Genomic DNA, 21200 nt, shown 5'->3' with positions numbered 1-21200 from the left:
CGAGTACAATCAATATAAATATTTTAACTCCTTGCTCGCCGGATTTCAACCCCTTTTGATCCGAGCGTTAATTTACTACCACCAATTATAGCACCCAAAATATTATATTGTTTCTACATTTAAGGCCCACACCATCTAGGCCTTGTATTTTTTCCCCTTCTTATTTATTATACCTGTACCGTACTGCTTCAAACTCTTCGTCTTCCGTCGTCCATCTTCAGTCTTCGTCGTCCGTCTTCAGTCTTCGTCGTCCGTCTTCAGTCTTCAGTCGTCCACCTTCAGTCTTCGTCGTCCGTCTTCAGTCTTCTATCGATACCCTCAAATTTCTTTCCATTTGATCCCTTCTATCCTCTTCCCTATCCTTATTTTCCCCACACTTAGCCACTGGTCTATTCACCGAGTTTGCCGAACAACCGCTGGACAACTTCAGGAGCCAGGAAAACAGCTAAGCACCTTCCAATTCACCGTTATTCACATATGATTGCCCGTTAAGTTTAATTTTTAAAAAAAAACCATTAATTCATTAATTCAGTCATCTTACCATCCGTTTAATTAATTATTTTAGTCACTTTTGTGTCTTACTGTGAGACGAGATCTCGTTCCGTGATTTTTTTTGCTTTAATTCCCTGTTATCGTTCCACTGCCATTTCTCATTCACCATCATTCGCCCTACAATAAAAATATTCCTATTTCACTACTTTTCTCTATTTTCTCCTCATTATTCGTCTTGCATTTCCAGAATCACAGGGAGCAAGGTTCTAGTTTTTCCTGTACGGCCAAATTTAACGAAAATTAGTGGCGCCTAAATTCTCCAAGCAGTTTTTTCAGTTTTGTCGAACCACCCATACCACTGAGAGCAGCTGGAGTCGTAATGCTAGATTCTTCCATTCCTTCTAAATATTCTTCGTCACAGTACTTCAATTCCAGCCTTAAGTTGTAGTATCATGGGCCCATTCTACACCAGCAACTTACACTTCAACGTTGCCATTTTAGATAGTATATGGTTGGTTGGCCAAAGTGGCAGTAAGCTTCATTTTATCATTATTTTTGTCGGTGATCTTGCATTTGCAACCAATAATATGAAATGAATTTAATGCGATTAGTAGATCAGTTAGATCTACTGTTTCTACCAGGATTTCGTATTTGGTAGCAACATAGAGGAAATACAATTGTATTTACTCTATGGTAGCAATCACTACTCCTCCTCCACGAGATGTGTTAGTACTCTCAAAATTGCGATCACAATGATGAACTCTGTACTCCGAAGGGAAGAACTCGGAACTATCTATGTCGTTACCGAACCACGTTTCAACAAGACATATACCATCAAACTCACAAACACTAATCGATACTTAAAAGTCACGCATTTTATTTCTTAAACTTCTCACATTCGGGTAATAACATAGCAAGTTGTTGCTGCTGGAACATATTAGTTTTTTCTAATGACTGTAGGTACTCTATTCACATATTTAATAGTGAGATGACTCTCACCGTTTGCAAGACAATCATTAAGTTCAGTGCTAGCAGTGACAAAGTAATTGCCGTTGGTATGGGGTCTGATCGTTATTAATGGCGACCCTCTCAAAGCTAGGGTTATTCTTTTATTTACTCTTGTTACGTAGAACTTTCATTGCATTAGCAGCATTCGCAAAAGTAATACATATAGGAAGAGATTTAGATAGATCAGGGACCGCGCAGTATGTTATCAGCAGTAATAAGTTGATTGTCATCTGGCAAAACGGCATTTAGAATATCCTTGACTGCACTGATATCCATTCCGGGAGCTTCAGGTACATTAATACACAATAAATTACATTCGCGTTTAGTTCTTTCACGGACTTCTATTCAAAATTTTATGGTGATTGATAAGTCATTAGTTGAGTAGCGTGTTTTTCAAGTTTCTCCATTCTGTCGAACATATTTTCCAATAACTCCTTGAGCAGCGAAAATTGATCAACAGCTTTGTCACAAGGATTGCAAAAATACTTTACTCCCCTAGTACGTTGCCGCGTTATGCGTTTAGCATCATCAGTATCAATTTGGGAGCAGCTGTAATGAATATGCTTTTTGCAACCATCACACTGTACACCACAGGATTGGTATCAGTTTTATTACAATGAAAGCACAAATTCGCTACTGGTGCCATGACTTCGAAGTTTTGTAGATAAAGGTAGATACTGGTAAGTTCCAAATGATTGTGTGTAACATAAAAGCCGATAAACACCAAAGGTTATCACTAGTACCTACACTTGAATTTATTGTTTACCAAGACAACTGGAGCAATATGAAGCACGTCTATACTCATACTAATAATCTAATACTCATACTCCTTTACGGCCTTACGGAACTGTGAATGCTCCTTTCCTTACCTCTTACGGAGCTATGTTGCAGCTTATTTCTTATTTCACACAGTTACATAACTCTGAATCAACAACCACATTGTGCAACTATTCCCCTTTCAACATTGAGTAATTTGAATCAATTCTTGCTTGCAGTTGTAAGTACAATAAGAATAGAGTAATAATGGCCACAGCAAACATTTCTTCATAATGAATCAGGTAATGCAACTATGGTGCTACCACTGTTCAGCAACTAAACAGCAAAATGTCCTTTATTTCTAATGGTTGTATTTCAAATCATTGCTCTGGGTAATGTAGGTGTAAAATAGTCAAAAGGGCCTAGGATGAAACATGTACTGGTTTTCGTTTCAGTTCTATTAGGAAAATATCCAAACATTAACAATGTATATGTATTGTGTAAATTCACACTAAATAATACAATAAAGTAATAAAATCACAAATTTAAAACTACTATAACAGATCACAGACTACATCAATTTGATCAACAAGTCACAAATATACAGTAAACATTTAAAATACAGTCATGTGTTTAACTCACATTTTAATAAAATTAATGAAAGTGAAAAAAATAAAATTTCAAAACTATTTACAGATTATATCAACAGGCACTAACTTTTGAAAATTACCTGAACTTATCATGGTGGAAAAATCAAACATTTATAACTCCAAAAAATATTGGATAACAATTAGGAGGAACCCCAATGCTCTGCGCGCCACAGCAAAAGGAACATATTTTGTTTGTTAATAATAGAAAAAGATGTTGTTGCAGTAGGACTTTGAATTGTATTTCCAATATTAATAGATACATCAGTATATCTGGTTAATAAACTACGATAACCGCGGCCAATTGTAGCTAATAAGGGGGTATTATCACTATTTTCCTTGCTACTCTTATTCATTATTAATGGAACAATCGCACGCACTTCTTCTTCAAATGGTCTAAATACCGTTATGGGACGCAAAGACGAACGTTCTGCAATTATAATACAGCCCCAACTTGTTCCAATATACAACTCTGAATTTAATATTGCCAAACTCGTAACCTTAAATAGATTAATTAGTTTTCTTCAGGAAATGTGTAGCTTCCTAACCTGACAGTTGGTGGGACTTAAATGTTCCTCAATGGCGATGGATTTTAAACTTTCGGAACATGGAACCAGTTTGGAGCAGTCCAACTTGTTCACAACATCGCGACTTTTTATTCTCCATTGATATACAATGCATCCAGGTGACACGTACGAATAAATGGAATTCTCATTTGCAATAAGATTTAAGACGTTTGCGGATTCAATTACTGATTGAAAATGGTTTATAATTTCGTGATTAGTCACAATGTGATCTTTAATGCTATATATTGAAATTTGCCCATGAGATTGACCACACCACAGCTCGCAAACACTGAAACAAAAGTCACTTAATTACAGTAAAAATCGATATGATGGTCAGGTAACTCAACTTGATCTTAAATTAAAGTACCATCTTCTAATTAAAAAACGAATAAATATACATACGTTCCTTCCTCTTTAAACGTTGCACATAAAGAGTACAGAGTAAATGTTGATCCTAATTCAGTCATAACAAAGCTGCCTTCTTCTGACGTTGGGGTACTTGGAATGGCTTCGGTATTTAACAAAAACAATCTTCCATTTGATAAGCCGCAAGCGACTCTTTTCAATGTTGGTAAATACAGTAAGCTGCTAATGCTACTGTTGTTGGAACTTTCCAAAGCATAGGAAAACACTTTATACCCTTCAGTTACTCTGAAAAGAACACAGAATTGTTACTTGTTGCTTATTAAATTTGTGCTTGCACAGGTGCATTTTATTTACGTTTTGTCTTTGTTAAGGTATTTCAAAGTAGCATTGGGCATGCTTTTTTTCAATTTCAAAAATATAACTATAAATAAGAAAGTTGACATTGCACAGTTTGAGCATGCGCACATCTGATTTTTACAGTCTGCGATATGCTCGTCTTTACCAGAAGCAGCTGGTAAAAATTTCAAAAAATCTGAATAAAAAATTTGGTATTGCACATGCGCAAATTAATCGTCAAGAGTTTTTGGACGGACAGAGAAAGTGGCCATTGTAACCCCTTTCAACACGAGTTGGAAAATGCGCTAAAAATGGACCTCTCCACGCGATTAAAAACTGAATTTACGCATGCATGGACCAACCAAAAAATCATACAACGCCTTATAGGAGTATTGACATATTAACTATTAGAGGGTGTAACAGTTTAGTTTATTCTTATTCAAATTTCAAAATTACCGCTTGCTAGGTTAGGCAGGATATAGGTGAGATGGCGTCACTTGTACGCGTGCTTCTTTCCTCGCGCAGAATCGCGTTAATTTTTCACTTCATTTCCGTTTTAAAACCAACGAGGTTGTACTTGTTGTAGAGCGTGGCATTGTGAATTCTTCTTAAACCAGTGGGTAATATTTGCCATCATTCATGTGAAATCTCTGGCAATTTTACCTTTTTATTGGCGTTGTCGAGTAGTGTAACTCAGAAGCCGTTTTCTCCATTGCGAGGCTATATATCTGGTGGAGGTTCATCGCCCTACCTACATGTAAGTGAAATGGCGTTGACTTTCTTTTACGTTATGTTATCTAAAATTCTTTCAGATTCACAATTTGAGGTTGGATAATTTCCCTATTTCATTGATTTAAGTATTTTTCATTACCCTCCTGACGATTTCAGGTATGTTATTAAAAATCTCGTTAGGGAGTGTTACATCTTCATTACTTTTAGGGGGTCCATGTAGTAGACGAATTCTTGTACCGGTCAATCCATGTAGTAGATGAATTCTTGTACCGGTCAATCCATGTAGTAGGTCAATCCTTGTACAGACGAATCCTTGTATGTAAATGAATTTGCATCTTGCGAATATTCCGGAGTACGAACACCTGTTGATTGCCGGCAGCTATCCGGCGTACCACCGAGTAGATAAGCGCTAACACCTAAACGATACCGGGAGCGACCAGCTGATTGTGGAATTTTCGGAAGATACGATCTTTTACACAACCTTTTTTTTTTTAATTGCTTCAATACCGTTAATCTAGTGTAACCTTCCGACGATTTATGATTGGAGCTTTGTATTTTGTTCGCATCTAGTGTTTGAGGTCGTGTCTCTCTTCAAGAGCAACGCACCTGTATTTAACGTATGGGTAAACGAGCCGGCTACGAGTAAGCTATTTTAGTTTTGGCCCTTCTGGCTCATATAATCGTTCCGAGCGTTGTAGCTTGGGGTTTGTTTTTGTGTTACAGAACTGGAACTTCGAAGGAGAGCTCTTTTTCGGAGAAGACAGCGTATGTGTTATTCAAGGTAAGATTTTTAATTTACTTGTACCCAGTGTTGCCTATATGAGTTGTTATTCGGGTTAACTTAATTCAATCTTTGAATCCATTGAAATCTTAACTACATTTTTGCTCGATCATTGTTGTAGGGGTCTGGTAACGTAATTATTAGGGAAGTGTTCATGAATTTATTTGGGGATTATTTTTGTCATTTAAAGTATTTGTTATTGTCGTATTGAAGATACATTTTATTTGCCGATCCTGCACCGTTTTTTGCCAGGATTAATAAATCAGAATTGCTCGTAGTGAATTTATTATTTGGCTCTCTTGTGTTTTCCCAATTTCTATACAGGAGAGGTCAGAATTTGTGCAAAATTGGGTGGCGCTCAACTAACCATTTCTAGTGACTACCAAAGATCAAAAACTTATGTTATATGCCCAAACGAACAAACCGCTGTGGAAGATTCTCATCTCGAGCCCTTCTTTTAATTAAGAATCTGAGCTAGCTGGCCGTTTATGCGGCGGGGTTTGAGTTTTACAGCGCCGAACTAACCTCACGTTATAAGAAATACATGTCAAAAGGTTCAAGCAATGCAAGTGCTTACACATATTTTCCTATGTATACCGAAACAAACCATTACAACCAACCAGGTTCTTCAGGTTGCAAAATATAAGATCATTTTCAAATTCCTTGTCATGACCAATGTAATTCTATCGAATTTTGTAAACTCCCTAACAAGCGCGTCCCCAGGTGGTAGATAGGGGAATGATCTGGCGAATGAATCTATAGGACATTAGGGCAACATTAAATAAGTGCTCACGGCTCATAATGTGTAGATGACGACTTTGACTTAACCACCCCAAGATCTGTGAAGTTTGCAATTGTGCCTCTCAATATGTTTTAATTAGTTTTGCGTCCGAAAGCGCTTGTTATTTAGAAGACGAGGAAAATTAATATTTTAGAATTTCAACTCCATTAAGTCATTATTAGCAGGTTTTTGTTTCCTCTATGGTCAATTAAAACGAACATTAAATCTGCAAGGCCATACAGGGTTACGCCGATATCAGTTTTGATGAGCGACCTTTATGCCGACTTGAGGAATTCCAATTAACAATGAGTCTTACTGAACTATCGACTTTAAAAATTGCAATTAACAGTAGCTAAATAAAAGTGGTGCCTACACAACATCCGATTAAGTCGCAAGAGGTCTCAAAAGAAGTGCTCTACATAATTTAAATTTTAACACCAATTACAGTTTTTTAAGACGTCCGCAGGCCGCACAATTAATTAAAGAAGTTTTAATTTTTGGAGAGTTTTAATAGTATATTATACATCTATACTCTGTTTTTTAACTAGGAAGACGGATTTAAAAACGCTGATTTACACTGAAAATGTCACTAGAATCTAGTAACAAAAATAATACTCATTTTATACAGACATGTATTGTGGGTTGTGTGATGTGATTTTCTTTCACATTTGGATAGATTTCATTATTTATGGTTTTGTGTTATTATTTGGTAGGAACTCCTTTATATTATGCATACATCATACTTTTAAAAGCAAATTATAATAAACAGGTAATACATTGATAATAGGTAATAATCCTGCATACATTTATTAGCCTTTGAAACATTATTTTCAATTGTAGTTAAATGTTTTATCAGTTGTAATACTACACAATCCGCATTACAATTTACAACAAATGTTAAGTTATTGAACAAATTCAGAACAATATTATTAAACAGCACAGTTCACTGATTTACGTATAAGCGATTTAGTCACTGACTTCCAAAAGTTCATTAAAACTGTCACTGTCCTCCGATCCGAGTGAAATAATTAATGGTTCTATAAGTGTATCCATTAGGCCATCCAATCTACACACCTTATTTTCTTCCTTAATAACGTGTTGCAGACAATTCCGCCAGTCGTCAGACCTCACATTTGCAACAGCGTTATGACAACCAGAACGTTTCGAAGGGGCAACAATCCCAGTTGCTTTACTGGTACTTGGAGTTGAATCCATCACTAATTCCAGTACACTTAGGACGCGAAATATCAACACATGAATACGAAATCCTAGACAAGGAAAGAGAGTCTAAGACGAAATCCGACGATACGGTCATCCGAAATGCTTATGATTGGTCAATAATTTGAAATGTGCTTGTCATTTCAAACTATTGACCAATCATAAGCATTTCGGATGACCGTATCGTCGGATTTCGTATTCATGTGAATCCAGCTTAAGGACGAGAATCGTGTCAATAGCAATTTACCTGGGTGTAAAACGGGCGCAGCGCGAGCCAATAGAAACCAAGATTTTTTGCGGGAAGTTTTAAATCCGTCTTCCTAGTTAAAAAACAGAGTATAGGGACCTTAAGGTGTGTTTTAATACCGAGGGTACAGAAGAAGCACCCGAGGGATCAGGACGCAATTTAGTCCTGTGGAATATACGCTATTTTTTGTACTCTGGTAATTAGCTATGGCAATTTCAATGTTAAAGTGCAAATTTGAAAGAAAAAATTTGATTGATTGTAGGATCAATATACCTGGTAATGTCAAATTGTGACCGTATAACACAAACTTTTAAGTTCGTGCCGTATAACGATAAATGTCAGTTTGATTTAAAGATTCTAGTTTAAAACTACGGCGTACAAATGATAGTTTAAAGCTCTGAAGAACAAGCTATAAGGAAACCACCTGCCTTCCAAATTCAAAAAGATATATGGAAAACGGTATAATAAGTGTAAAATATGGTGTAAGAATAAAAATGAACATATGTATAAAGGTAACCATTATCATTAAATTGTGTTTGACAATTCAGTGTGTACTGTAACTTTTTGTCCTGCACTTTAGTCCGTTAAATGATGACAAAACACGTTGATTTAGTCCACGGAGTACAAAAACAAATATGCCAACCGGCTCGGAATTTCCTACGTTCTCTCTCCTTATTTTGGAATTTATATATTTTTGTTTTGTGTTATGTTTTGTGTTTTCGCAAGTGACGTTTCATAACTTCTGTAATTGGGAGCGTTTCCATAAATTTTTTATACATTCACACCATTTAATTTTTGCTTTTACATTAAGTATACAGCACTGTATCTACAGCTTTTGCTTGTTCTTGCACAGTAATTTCTACCGCTGTTTTATTGCAAGGTAAGCTTTTTACTACTTCCTGTTCCATTAATTATACGGAAGGAGATATTGTTTCGGTTTCCTGCATTTGCTTTCCCGTAAATACCGCTAATAATTTGTGTTTTGTTGCTGTCATTCCCGCTAGGATGTTCGTCATAATTTTGTTTTAGTTTTTTTGCTGAACTCGTCCGATTTCTGGAGTTACCGTTTACGCTGTTTTCGCCGACATCACATCCAGGTTGCCGCCGACTGCCACTACTTTCGTCCGCTCACATGATTAAATGCCCGTTTGCACCGAAAAATTTAAGCGGGGCTTAGCTTAAGCGTAGCTTAAAATCCATGGCAACCATTGTCTCAATAATCGTTGCCATAGATTTTAAGCTACGCTTAAGCTAAGCTCCACTTAAATTAGTCGGTGCAAACGGCCATAAGTGACTATAATTTGTAAATTTATTTACTTTTCTTTTAAATTAGATTGTTATCAATTAATCATTATTCCGCTTATTTAATTTCTCATGCCATTTGTGCGTGGAGTTACTACCGAAGTTCGTCACATTGTAACGTCGCCCAGACCATGCAACTCTCGTCAATACTGTGTTACAGGCGTCAATTTCAGAAGCAGCAACAAAAGCGCTAAGTTATCACCATATGCCGACGCTTCCGACTTTTGCGTTGGAGCGTCCTCCATCAACTCGTCGATAACGAGTTACAACCACTCGCGATTCAACACTTCACACACTTGTAGAAACAAGGCAATTTACGATTCATACCAATCAAAAACCTCTGATTTGAGCGTGTCAACAGAAAAAGGCATCGTCTATAGCAGGGATGGCCGACCTCCTTTTCCCCAGCGTTCCACTTCAATACTTTCATTAAAAGCGGGGGCCGCACAATAAATTTAAGTCAAATTTAGGCTATATAAATATATAATATATAAAAAACAAATGCTATGGAACACTCTTTAATTTTAATATAGCATTTTATAAAAAAATTTAGCACAACAAAATCAATGCTTCCTACTGATTCTCTTATACTTAGCATTAAACCTTAACTTTTATACAATTTGAACTTGGACTCTTAGAAAAGATTGTATTTTTATGTTTTTGTTAAAAAATATCTACTACTTTTCAAAGTTGGCCATCCCTGGTCTATAGACAAAAAGGAAAATCCTCGCTGAAGTCGCCAATTAAGTCAATTTTTCATTGATGTTCAGCTATAAATAACTTTCAGTAAGACTTAGTTGCTACAGCACCTATGGTTGTCCACCCAGACTTCCTGGAGAATTTCTCCATGACACTTGTGTATCTCAAGCACAAGAACAATTTTGACCGAGTTAAACCAACATTATCTCGTCACCATACGAGGGCTCACAGCGGGTCGTCAAGCGAGGTGACAAATTCAACAAACTTTATGTCAATGGCAAACCAGTCAAAGATTTTTTGTTAAATCGAGTTTACCGGTATACAATATTATAGGTATGTGTTATTATGAAAGAGAACAGAACTAATATTCTAAAAATAAAGCGCGTTAAGATAAGGGCGAGTGTTCAAGCATATGAGTCAACACGTTACAGTGTTGTTGGCTCTAGAAACCGTTGCAAAAGGGCATGAACAAGGCGATCTCAACTATATTTACCTATGTATAAAAAACCGAATGAAGCTACTAAGCCTGCCAAATTATTAATTTATTGTCAAATTTTATTTAATTCGTTATGAAGATATGTACCATTTTATATTATATAGTACATTTAAGAACGCAAACCTGTTATCTCTTTCTGAGTTAAGTGGCAAAACAGCATTGAATATTCTTTCAAACTAAATTTCGCTTATTTACTTGATGCTTAAAATGCATTATCATTATTATTATTATTATAACTGTGTATAAAAAATAGCTGTGTTACAAAGCCGCATGCAAAGCTTGTTTATTTCGAGATTGCTGCTTAGAAGTAAAATAAAATAAATGATATATACAAATTACAGATCAAATTATTTTTAATTATAAGCCATACTTACGAGTACGCGTGTATTTGGCCGACACAATCACCTATCCACATATAATTCCCTACTGTACAAACTGATGTTGGTCGTATAGGTAACACCATACTATGGTGTTGTAGCCATCCTCGATTCGAAGCCAGTAATAAATCCACTCGCGAATTGGCACACATCAGCCACATTTCAGAACCAAATAACCCATCCTCTACAAATTAAGTAATAAACACAAGCACAAAAATTTTGAAAAACAATAGGCTACATTTATTTTAACAAGCCCCTTTAAATAATGTAATTATAATATATATGTTTACTAAATTTTGTTTTATATGAGTTTTTAAAACCATTTGCAAAAAAAGAGAACAGATACTCACCTGTAATATGTGAAACTGGAGCACTAGCAGATGCAGTAACCACCGCCGCATGTTTCAAAGACGCTACATCACTTAAATGTATAAATTCAGGTGCAGTCGCAATTGATACAATTTGACTTGCGGACGGACGATCTTTTGGTTGCTGTGACCAACAAAGCACCATCAAATCCAAACAGTAACTGGGGTACAACGTTTCTCGGTAAGAAAGTGGTGGTCTACCACCTTCTAGAATACACTCCTTTACAGACTCGTGCCCTTCAAATGGTTGATGCAGTGTTAGTAATTCATATATAAACATTCCAAACGAGAAACAATCGACTTTTTCTGTATATTCCTCTTCACCATTGTAACGCATTATTTCAGGTGCCATAAAACCTTCAGTGCCACCGAATCCTTTTGTTCCAGAGGGCAAAGTCAGACGACTTATACCTGAAGTTTTAAAGTAGTAGCATATCACTTACAAGTTACTAATATCTATGTACCATAATCAGCTACTTTAATATGAATCGCATGTTCAGGATGATCAACAAAGGGTGGGGGCATCTCCCAAACGAGTACATTTTCCGATTTCAAATCTCTGTAAATAATGTGCTGGCGATGAAGATATTCAATGGCTTTTGCGACCTACACACAGACAAGCCTTAACACACTAAATCACTTGTATACAAATGCTTACTTGCAAAATAATCGACTGCAAAGCATAAGGTCCTACTTTAGCCCCAGATCTTCGATAATGACGCAGTACTAAATCTAAGGCCCCTTTTGGAGCCAAATCAAGAACTAAAGCTAAAGGACTATTGCAAACTCCAACAAATGGGACGATATTAGGATGGCGTAAAGATAATAATATATTCAACTCTTGCCGTGCTGTACAATACGCTTTACAAGCATATTGCAATGGATCTCTATCCCATTTTCCTTGCGCTGCTTTATAAGCAATAACGGCAGATTGTCTTGCATTTGGCCCTGGATGTACAGGTTGTAACATCTTCATTGCAACATCAATAACTAAATTTGTGCCACGATTTTTGCAAGTCCCTTTAAAAACGAAACCAAAAGCGCCACGACCAAGTAGGTGTCCCTTTTTAATATTTTCCGATTTGATTAAATATCGTTCGCCCAAATCCAGAAATATCTTCAAATAGTTAATTATGACAGAGAGACTGACAGAAAATACTTACAACATCCGGGGCGATCAATGACAAGCGAATATCCGAATGCGTTGGACACGTAACGCATCTGTTTCCATAGGCCGCTAAAATACACTCTTCCACCATCCAACTATAATTGATATGGTTTGCTAAATTATTAGACGTATCTTCGGAGTACATGTTTGGATGTCCCTCAACTGAAGGCATTCTGCTGCTGTCTGTTGAATCAGGGCCAACGCCGCTATCACATTCGGATGTATACGACTCTTGGGATTTACGCACTCTGTGTTGATGATGATAAGGTGGATCATGAAAATCCTGTAACAAACCAATTTTAATTATTTAAAAAGTGAAGTTTCCGAAAGCTGTCAAGGAGGGTTTTGTGTGTGCCTTTTTATGGAAAATCTTGTACGACCAGATTATTTGAATTAGTGAAAAAAAAACTAAGTAACTTAAAAAAAATTTTATTTTTAATTATCGACAACCTGCGTGTGGGGTACTATGTCCAAACAAACTTTGTAAGCTTTTCTTTTTTTGAGGGATTTGGTTCTAACTGTTTCATGTGTTTCGAAATAAATTTTTGTTGTCAATTAATTAATTGTGGTTATTCGAATCCTTTGTGCGACGCAAATAGTTTTCATGTCAGATTTTTTATTGTTGCTCAAGATTTATTTCAGGTGTTGATCAATATTTGTGTAATAAATTCTTTGGAATTGGAAGTTGATCTAAGCTCTCAAGTTGAAAAATTTAAATTCTAAGTTTCAATTTTGATTCGTCTTGAGCTAACTGGACAGGTGCTTTATGGGTGGCGTAGTGACCACACCCAATGGCGTGGGTGGCGCAATTACACGCAGCAATATTAATTGATACACTTACCTCCAACATTTGTTTTTGAGAATAATCAAAAAGATCACCGTGCAAGTCATTCTCCGAAACAAAAGACAAACATTTTGGACAAGGCACTAGTCTAGTAATTAAAAATTTTCCCTCCGATGTATGTACAAATCGTGTGCCTAAGGTGGGATACCAATCTTCTAAGAGTATATCAATATGATCAACAGCAAGAGCCAGAAGCTGGGCAGTGGATTCGGTGGTGCATTCGACTACCAATTCACTTTGAAGTTTGCCTTTAGAAAGGCTACCATTTTCATTTTGCATTGGCTTAATCACTAAAGAGTCAACAGGAAAATATATTTCCAAAATGGAGGTATTATGTAAATCGACATCGCACCAGACACCATCTTGCTTTAATCTAAACCTAGAAAACAACAAATAAATAAAACAATGCAAATTCCAACTTACTTCAGCTGTCTGTAATACGATCCTGATGTGCTCAAAATTTCACGTATTCTAAATAAAGTGCTGTCTCCGTATTTCAACTGTAAACCTGTTTGCCACAAAACCCATTCTGCTTTTAACTCTAATATTTTTGCAATCTCCGGATCTTGCGCTATGTCTTTGGGTAAAATAAAGAATGATCTAATTATATCTATGATTGAATCATCTGCCAAAATACGTGACATCAATCGAGACCAAAATCCGGATGGAAAATATGACATCAATAATAATCTTGTAATCGATTTCCCAGATGGCTGAGACATGATTTGATATCGAGCAACTTCTGGTTCTGTTTCATCTAAAACTGTAAAGAAAAATGAGACGAATGAACAGGATAATTTTTACCTTTGGAAGCGTGCGACGTAGACGGCATATTCATTACAAATTTTCCTTTCTTACTACATTCGTTGTACAACACAGATTTGGGAGACACCATCATTTTTTTATTTCTAACAGCCCACCCACGTGACCTCAATGGTACCTTAACTTTAACAGTAGTGTGACACAAACCCGGATGTAACTGTTCTAAATATGTATCTTCCTCACATGGCAACAGTGATGGTATCAACAAAGTCCTGGAATCCCACGTTAGCGCGACCTCAAATTTATTCAGCAAATTAACTATATAATCCTTGGTGTCGAGTGAACCGATATTATTTGACTTAAATATATGCTTCAAGTCATCTAATTTCATTATACCAGTCCTTGCAAAAGGATTTATTTCTCTTATCGTAACAACATGCGCTAGCATATCACAAAGCCATTGTGGATCGAGAAAATACAAGTCCTTTAAAGTGGCGTCATCGTAATGAAGCAGCACACCTTAAAACAGAAACTGAAATTCGTGATTAAGAACACCAGAATCGATACCATTATCATGGAGGAAGAGGGTTGCTTGATGCAGTTCCGCCCAATCCCTAAACGATCGATTACATCGCAACTGCATTTCGTTAGTCACAGTAGTGCGATACTGTTCTGCAGTTAGAACAGGATCTAGATTATTTAATCGGCGCTCCATAGCAACGTGATTAACAACATCTTCTAAGGCAAGGTAAGTAGCGGGCACTTTTTGCTCCAGTAGTAGTTCTTTACTTCCTACAAAATGATTCAGTATCAGTATAATAATTAAGTCATACTGTATTAGGAATAAGTGGGAAGCCACCCCTAGTAGAGTATGAGTTCGAAAGTATTAGTAATCTGGTATGTTATTGAATGCATAGATCAAATACTATTTAAATAATGGAAGGAAAATTCAATTGGATGCTATAGACGACAGAAATTCGTCAAATGGTACATTATAGCAAATATGGAAACATTATTTTTCAGCCATCGATTACCTTATAAATTGTTTTAAAGATGAGGGGCTCAGTCGACGCAGAAATTAATGCTCTTTAACTTGTCACTTGGTATAGTTTTCGCTAAGATGCCTTGTTTAGGGATGATTACCGAAAAACTGAAGAAAGTCTGAAAATTTCATAGTTTTTGGAGCACGGTTATCCTCAACACTTGAAGGGATACAAACTCAGATTATTCGCTTTTAAGACTATGTTATGGTTTCAGAACGATTTCCAGCATTCTCCAGATCACTTTGAGGTACTCCCCCTTTCAGGTCTAATTTTACTGGACTAAAATGCATAGATACATCCCTTTGCAACTAATTTTTGAGTCTAGTATAAGGTGAAACAAAGCGCCCTATTCAGTAGCGAACTATCTGACAATTTTGAACACCCAGTATATATGTGCCTGTAGTTGAGTGGTTCCTTACTACAAAGGTCCGTAATAGGCAATGAAGATGTTTTGCAACATTTCTTAAAGTGTAATTCTCCGACCGATTTAATTCCATTATTTTATGGTAATTAAGTACCTCCTAACAGACGGAACCACCCCACGTGGACGTAGCCGTCCTCCCAGGGAATCTTATACAGGGTGATTCAAATTCGAGGGCCACCATGGGGATTTCGGAAACTGTAAGAGATAGGTAGGTAGTTTAAATTTGGCAAAGTTGCGTATTTTGATGCTTAACAAAATGCAGTTTTGACACTTAAAAAATTCCGCCTACTTTCGGAATATCCGGAAAAAGTCGAAACTTTGCAAAATCGTTTTTATTTTTTACTGAAGTTATTTAAAAAAATATTTCGAAATAAATGATACATTATTATGACCACTTTTGTCTCTCTACAAGATACTATTTTTAAATTTTAAGTTTGACGTTTCGTCTCCAGTCAACCATCATCATCATCTATGTTTTTTACTTTTTGTGTCATTTGATGGAGAATTTTTTCTGATTTCAAAAATGTAAACATCACTAAATAGCGCTATTAATTCGTAAAAACGCAAGAAACTACGTACGTACACTACCTAAGTCAACGTTTTCTAGGTGAAAAAGAAAATATTTTAATAACTTAAAAAAATTGTGATGTTTATATTTTTGAACTCTCTTTTGAATTCTCTCAAATGACAGAAAAAGTAAAAATTACTTCCATAAGAAAAAACAAAGTTGATGATGGTCAACCGGAGACGAAACGTCGGATTTAAAATTTGAAACTACCATCTTGTAGAGAGAAAGAAGTGGCCATAATAATGTGTTATTTATTTCGAAATATCTTTTTAAATAACTTCAGTAAAAAATAAAAACGATTTTGCAAAATTTCGGTGATTTCCGGATATCTCCGAAAGTAGTCGGGAATTTTTTAAGTTTCAAAACTGCATTTTGTTAAGCATCAAAATACGCAACCACGATCTTATAAATTAAGATGGACTGCTGATCAAACAGTTGCATAGAGGTAGAAATGGCCCTAGCATGGGCGCCGCCATGATGTGCACATTTTAGTTATTTTCGAGGAGAATTTTCTTAGTGCTCAAGTTTTGAGACTATTGCAGCCTTGGAAAATGACATGTGTCACAGTAATTTATTTAGAAAACGTGAGGTTAATGTTGGGTTAATGCTTGTTTATTAGTTGATTTGAATTTCGCGCCAAGTGAGTGCACATCATGGCGGCCCCCATGTAGGTGTCATTTGTTAATTCACCATTAGCAGTCCATCTTAATTTATAAGTTCGTGTACGCAACTTTGCCAAATTTAAACTACCTATCTATCTCTTACAGTTCCTGAGATCCCCATGGTGGCCCTCGAATTTTAATCAGCCTGTATATAACACCAGATGGGAGCAGCTCCCTAGATAGCCCACCCTCAGTTTGTTGCAAAATCCCCGGTTCACATATTGGGTCAAATATATCGAAAAGGGTTCCACTCTAAGCTATGTAGCAAGACAAGGTAGGTAGAAGACCAGATTACGTTTTGAGAAAACTCATTGCCAGAACTTCTAGAGAGACAAATGAGACACACGCATGGTTTTCAATAAAACGATGTGGTTAAAACAACCTGTGTAAAAAAGAACAAAAAGTTTCTCAATGCAGGTATATGACACTCATTTGTGGGAACAAGGAGGAAGTCTGTGTTAAAACAGTTTAAAAGAGAAGAAAAACTGAATGACGTTATAACAAAAATTCAAGCTATATGTTACCGGCAAACTGCGAAATCCGGCATTTTGCAAAATGCCTAGGCATTTCGCGAAATGACGAATGCAACAGGCAAAGTAAGAAACGGAACTGCAGTTCGCACAGGCACAGGCAAAGTGCGAAGGTTTCGTCATTTCTCACAGATTGCGCATACACCGTTGCCATGCGCTCACGTTTAGACTGCATTTCTTCTATGAGTTTTCTGTTGAGTCACGCTTTGGATTTACTGTGGAGAATATATCAAATGGGGGAAGGTACTAACGCGACGGTTTTACGTTTGGCACAGCTGCACGCGCAATCTGTGGAAAATAACAGAGAATTCCCACTTTGCCTGAATGTTTAGGCATTTCGCGAAATCCCTAAAGAGAGGCAGGCAAAGTGCAAACTGCAGCTCCGTTTCTTACTTTGCCTGTTGCATTCGTCATTTCGCGAAATGCCTAGGCATTTTGCAAAATGCCGGATTTCGCAGTTTGCCCGTAACATATATATTGTTTAACACAACAAATATATCAACCAAAAAAAAATAATTACCGCTCCAGAACGCAAAAACAAAAGAAAACAGCAACAAATTTATTTCATCGCAAAATTATATTAAACAAGACAGTTGTGATTGGAATGTGTTCTGCTCAATTTGCGGACAACTAAAATACACTCCTGTCAGTTGAACTGAGTAATGTTGGGTAACCCACTTCATGTAAACGTTATTTCAGTCTAAACACTAAAAATAATGACGGGACATCCTGTATATGAAAATATGCTTAATTTTTAATCTGGGGGATTATTTACAAAATAAACACAAAGTTAATTCGTTTCATGTGAAATTGTATTTGTATTTTTCTTCTTCGAAATTTGTTAGAAGCGTAATTCTCCGTTTTAATTTTATCAATTTTGCAAATTATTCAACTTAGATGTTTTAAGTAAGACACATCTGGTGCTAATAAGAGGATGGAAGTATTTCAAAGAATTTCGCGTTTCATGACGACGGAAGTGGAGACGTTAGCCGCAGTCCGTTGTGATTGGCAATTTGTTTGACATTTCATAAAGAAGTAGATTATTTTATTATGGAAGTGGTGTTTCCTTACAAACGGCTGAATCTGGTTGTACCAACGTCGGTTCTTGGTCAGTTTCAGACTTCTGTTGCTGCGGCGATTGTTGCCAAGTATTTGATTGCCTAGAAGGTGTTGATTTACCAACCGGTAATCTCATGGGTGAAGTTGAGTCAATCACCGAAGAATCGGTAGAAAAACACGCTGCTCTTGTCTCGGCTGATTTCGACATAATGGTTGGATGTGGTTGCGATGTACTTGGTGCGGCTTCTAAGGCCGAATCTGAATGATCTGCATGGATATCATCTCCTCCTTCACAAAGCGTTCGTCGCATCTGGTTTACGTGACACTTTCCATGTCTGCCATCCACTTCTACATCATAATGTGTAAGGCCACATCGTGCGAATACAGTCCCAAATTCCCATTTAACTCGTAAGTTTCGGTATGAGCGAATCTGTACTTTGTCACCTGATACAAATTCTCGTGATACTGGTTCATTCGACGAATTTTCATTCATCTCAGTGGTCAGATCTCGTTTCATGAGATCCAATTTGGTTCGGATTTGTCGCCCAAACATGAGTTCAGCTGGACTTTGACCTGTTGTACTGTTCGGTGCCTTTCGATATTGTATCATCAGGCGATCCAACTTCAAATCCAAATCACCAGGCTCATCTGCCATGCAACGCAAACCCTTCTTCAGCATTTGCACATAACGTTCAGCCTGCCCATTACTTGCTGGATGGTATGGCGCCGTCAATTTGTGGCGAATACCATTTTGTTTCGTAAATGTGTCCATCTCGTTTGATCGAAATTGTGGGCCATTGTCGCTAACCATCGTAACTGGAATACCAAACCTAGCAAACGTCCTTCTCAAAATTCGAATCGTAGTTTTCGTGTCAGTATTCCTCGTAGGAAAAATCTCCGGCCACTTACTGTAAGCGTCGACGATCAATAGAAAGTTCGTGTTCATGAATGGCCCAGCATAGTCTATATGAATTCGTTGAAATGGGAACGATGGAAACTCCCACGAATGCACTGGAACTTTGGCGGCTTCCTTCTGAACCAAACAGCAACTTCGACATTTCTTTACCGTCAGTTCAATATCGGCATCAATACCATTCCAAAAACAGTAACTACGTGCCATAGCCTTCATCTTCGTCATTCCCAAATGAGCATCGTGTAATTCGTTCAAAACTGTTTGTTGCAGTGATTTTGGGATGACAACGCGCATACCATAGAAAATGCATCCATCGTGCATGTTATACTTCGTTTGTGTTTCGTTCGGGTTCGATGAACTACTCTCCAGTTCGTGGCAAACTTTACGCAATACTTCATCTTTAATAGTTTCTCGTCGAATTTGTTCTCGTGTTACTGGCATGTACTCTATCTGCTTCGTTTGAAATATGCTCGTTTCGTCTTCAGCAATCTTTGTTGGTTCTGGGAAACGTGAAAAATAATCTGCATTTAAATTTTCGTGCGTGCTCCGATACTCTATTGTATAATTGAATTCTGACAAGTATATTGCGTAATTCAGCATTCGCATTGCTGAAAGCGTTGGTAGTGCCTTGTCGGGGTTAAAGATCGTCACTAGCGGCTTATGGTCCGTGCGCAATACAAATTTCCGGCCGTAGCAATATTGGAAAAATTTGTTAATGCCCCAAAAAATTGCGGTTGCTTCGTTATCTATTTGGCTATAATTTTGTTCGCTTTTCGACAATGTTCGGGATGCAAAGGCGATTGGTCTTTCCATCCCATTGGACATCTTATGTGATAACACGGCACCGAGACCAACAGATGAAGCATCAGTTTCCACGATCAATGGCAATTTCGGGTCATAGTGCATCAAAACGCGGTCGCTGGTCAATTCTTTTTTTATTATATCAAACGCCTTTTTGCATTTATCTGACCAGATAAATTTAACCTCCTTTCCCAGGAGACTGTTCAATGGTTTTATCTTCGTAGCCAGATCGGGTATAAAACGGTGATAATAATTTATCAAGCCCAAAAATATACAAAACAATACGACTCGTTGCCAGCTTTTATCAAAAATCTTTCCTTGAAGCCTTTTAAAACACAAACGCGACTTTTACTTTATAGAAGTCAAATCCAATGTTAACCAGTTCTTTTAACACTTTAAGTTTTTTTTTATTGTGTTTCTACATTATTATTAGTTTCATTTTCACATTTTTTTAACAAACACAGGTATACCGTTTTATTTAAGAGAAACATCACTCATTTCGCCATAAAAAAATGAAGTGTATATTGGGGTTAAGTGGAAGAGCAGACGAATTAGTCTGAACTTCACCCTTTCACTATTATATATTTGATATATCGTTACGCCTTATTTTTCATTTTTGTGTTGTTACTTTTGTATATAATATGTGAATAAAGGTCATTATTATTATTATTATCGGTGTTTCTTGTGAGAACTCAGGTCTAGCCTGGTTAACTAATCGCACGGATTAAAATCAAGTAACGATTAGTGTCTGTGTCTGGTGAAGTTATGTAGGGTCATTAAAAAAAAAAAAAAAAATCACACACGTACATTGGACATCTAGGGATAATGTAATTCGTACTTACCAACATACCTATTGATGGGCACAATAGCCAACGCTATCAGGTAAGAGGAAAACAAAACAAAAAAATCATTATAATAATTCCTGTAATTTTATTAAATGGAGTTTATTGTGTAAGTGTTTCTTTGGCTTTGCGTTTAGGTTGAATACGAGTGGGTTGTGATAACGTGGTGTGCTTCTGTGAAGAAGGAGTTTTGTGTTTTTTAATTGTATTTATGGTGTTTCTTTGTTCCTGAGGTCGTATTTGTGAGGTTGCTTGGGTTTTTTGTGGAGATATTGCAGTATTTTGTGAGCCTGTGGTGCTGTTAAGGTTTTTGCGTTTCGGTTGTATACGAGTGGGTTGTTTCTGAGAAGAAGGAGTATTGTGTTTTTTAACTGTGCTAGGGCGTGTAACTTTATTGGATGGACCTGTCTTT

General features: G+C 36.8%; 1 protein-coding gene across 3 annotated transcripts in view; it reads right to left on the bottom strand.

The window, feature by feature from the left end:
- Window positions 1-2733: 2733 nt before the first annotated feature.
- The window catches only part of LOC116181709 (leucine-rich repeat serine/threonine-protein kinase 1-like), a 38948-nt gene continuing 20481 nt past the window's right edge, over window positions 2734-21200 (bottom strand). The window contains exons 17-28 of one of the 3 annotated variants that reach the window (XM_031502120.1): window positions 14514-14738; window positions 13989-14465; window positions 13608-13941; window positions 13182-13563; window positions 12336-12623; window positions 11831-12289; window positions 11637-11778; window positions 11155-11583; window positions 10802-10988; window positions 3872-4120; window positions 3452-3758; window positions 2734-3403 (exon numbers count right to left, since the gene is read on the bottom strand). In XM_031502120.1, coding sequence (XP_031357980.1) covers window positions 3047-3403; window positions 3452-3758; window positions 3872-4120; window positions 10802-10988; window positions 11155-11583; window positions 11637-11778; window positions 11831-12289; window positions 12336-12623; window positions 13182-13563; window positions 13608-13941; window positions 13989-14465; window positions 14514-14738 — 3836 coding nt within the window. In that variant the 3' untranslated portion in view covers window positions 2734-3046. Of the gene's footprint in view, window positions 3404-3451; window positions 3759-3871; window positions 4121-10801; window positions 10989-11154; window positions 11584-11636; window positions 11779-11830; window positions 12290-12335; window positions 12624-13181; window positions 13564-13607; window positions 13948-13988; window positions 14466-14513; window positions 14739-21200 lie in introns of all 3 variants that reach the window. The other 2 variants (XM_031502121.1, XM_031502119.1) reach the window with 2 other exon arrangements.

This window comes from Photinus pyralis, unplaced genomic scaffold (genome assembly GCF_008802855.1).
Source record: "Photinus pyralis isolate 1611_PpyrPB1 unplaced genomic scaffold, Ppyr1.3 Ppyr1.4_unclustered_Scaffold1858, whole genome shotgun sequence".
In the NCBI taxonomy this organism is placed as follows: Eukaryota; Metazoa; Arthropoda; class Insecta; order Coleoptera; family Lampyridae; genus Photinus; species Photinus pyralis.
The sequence above is the reverse complement of the archived record's forward strand: the minus strand, read 5'-3'. Positions and strand labels throughout refer to the sequence as shown.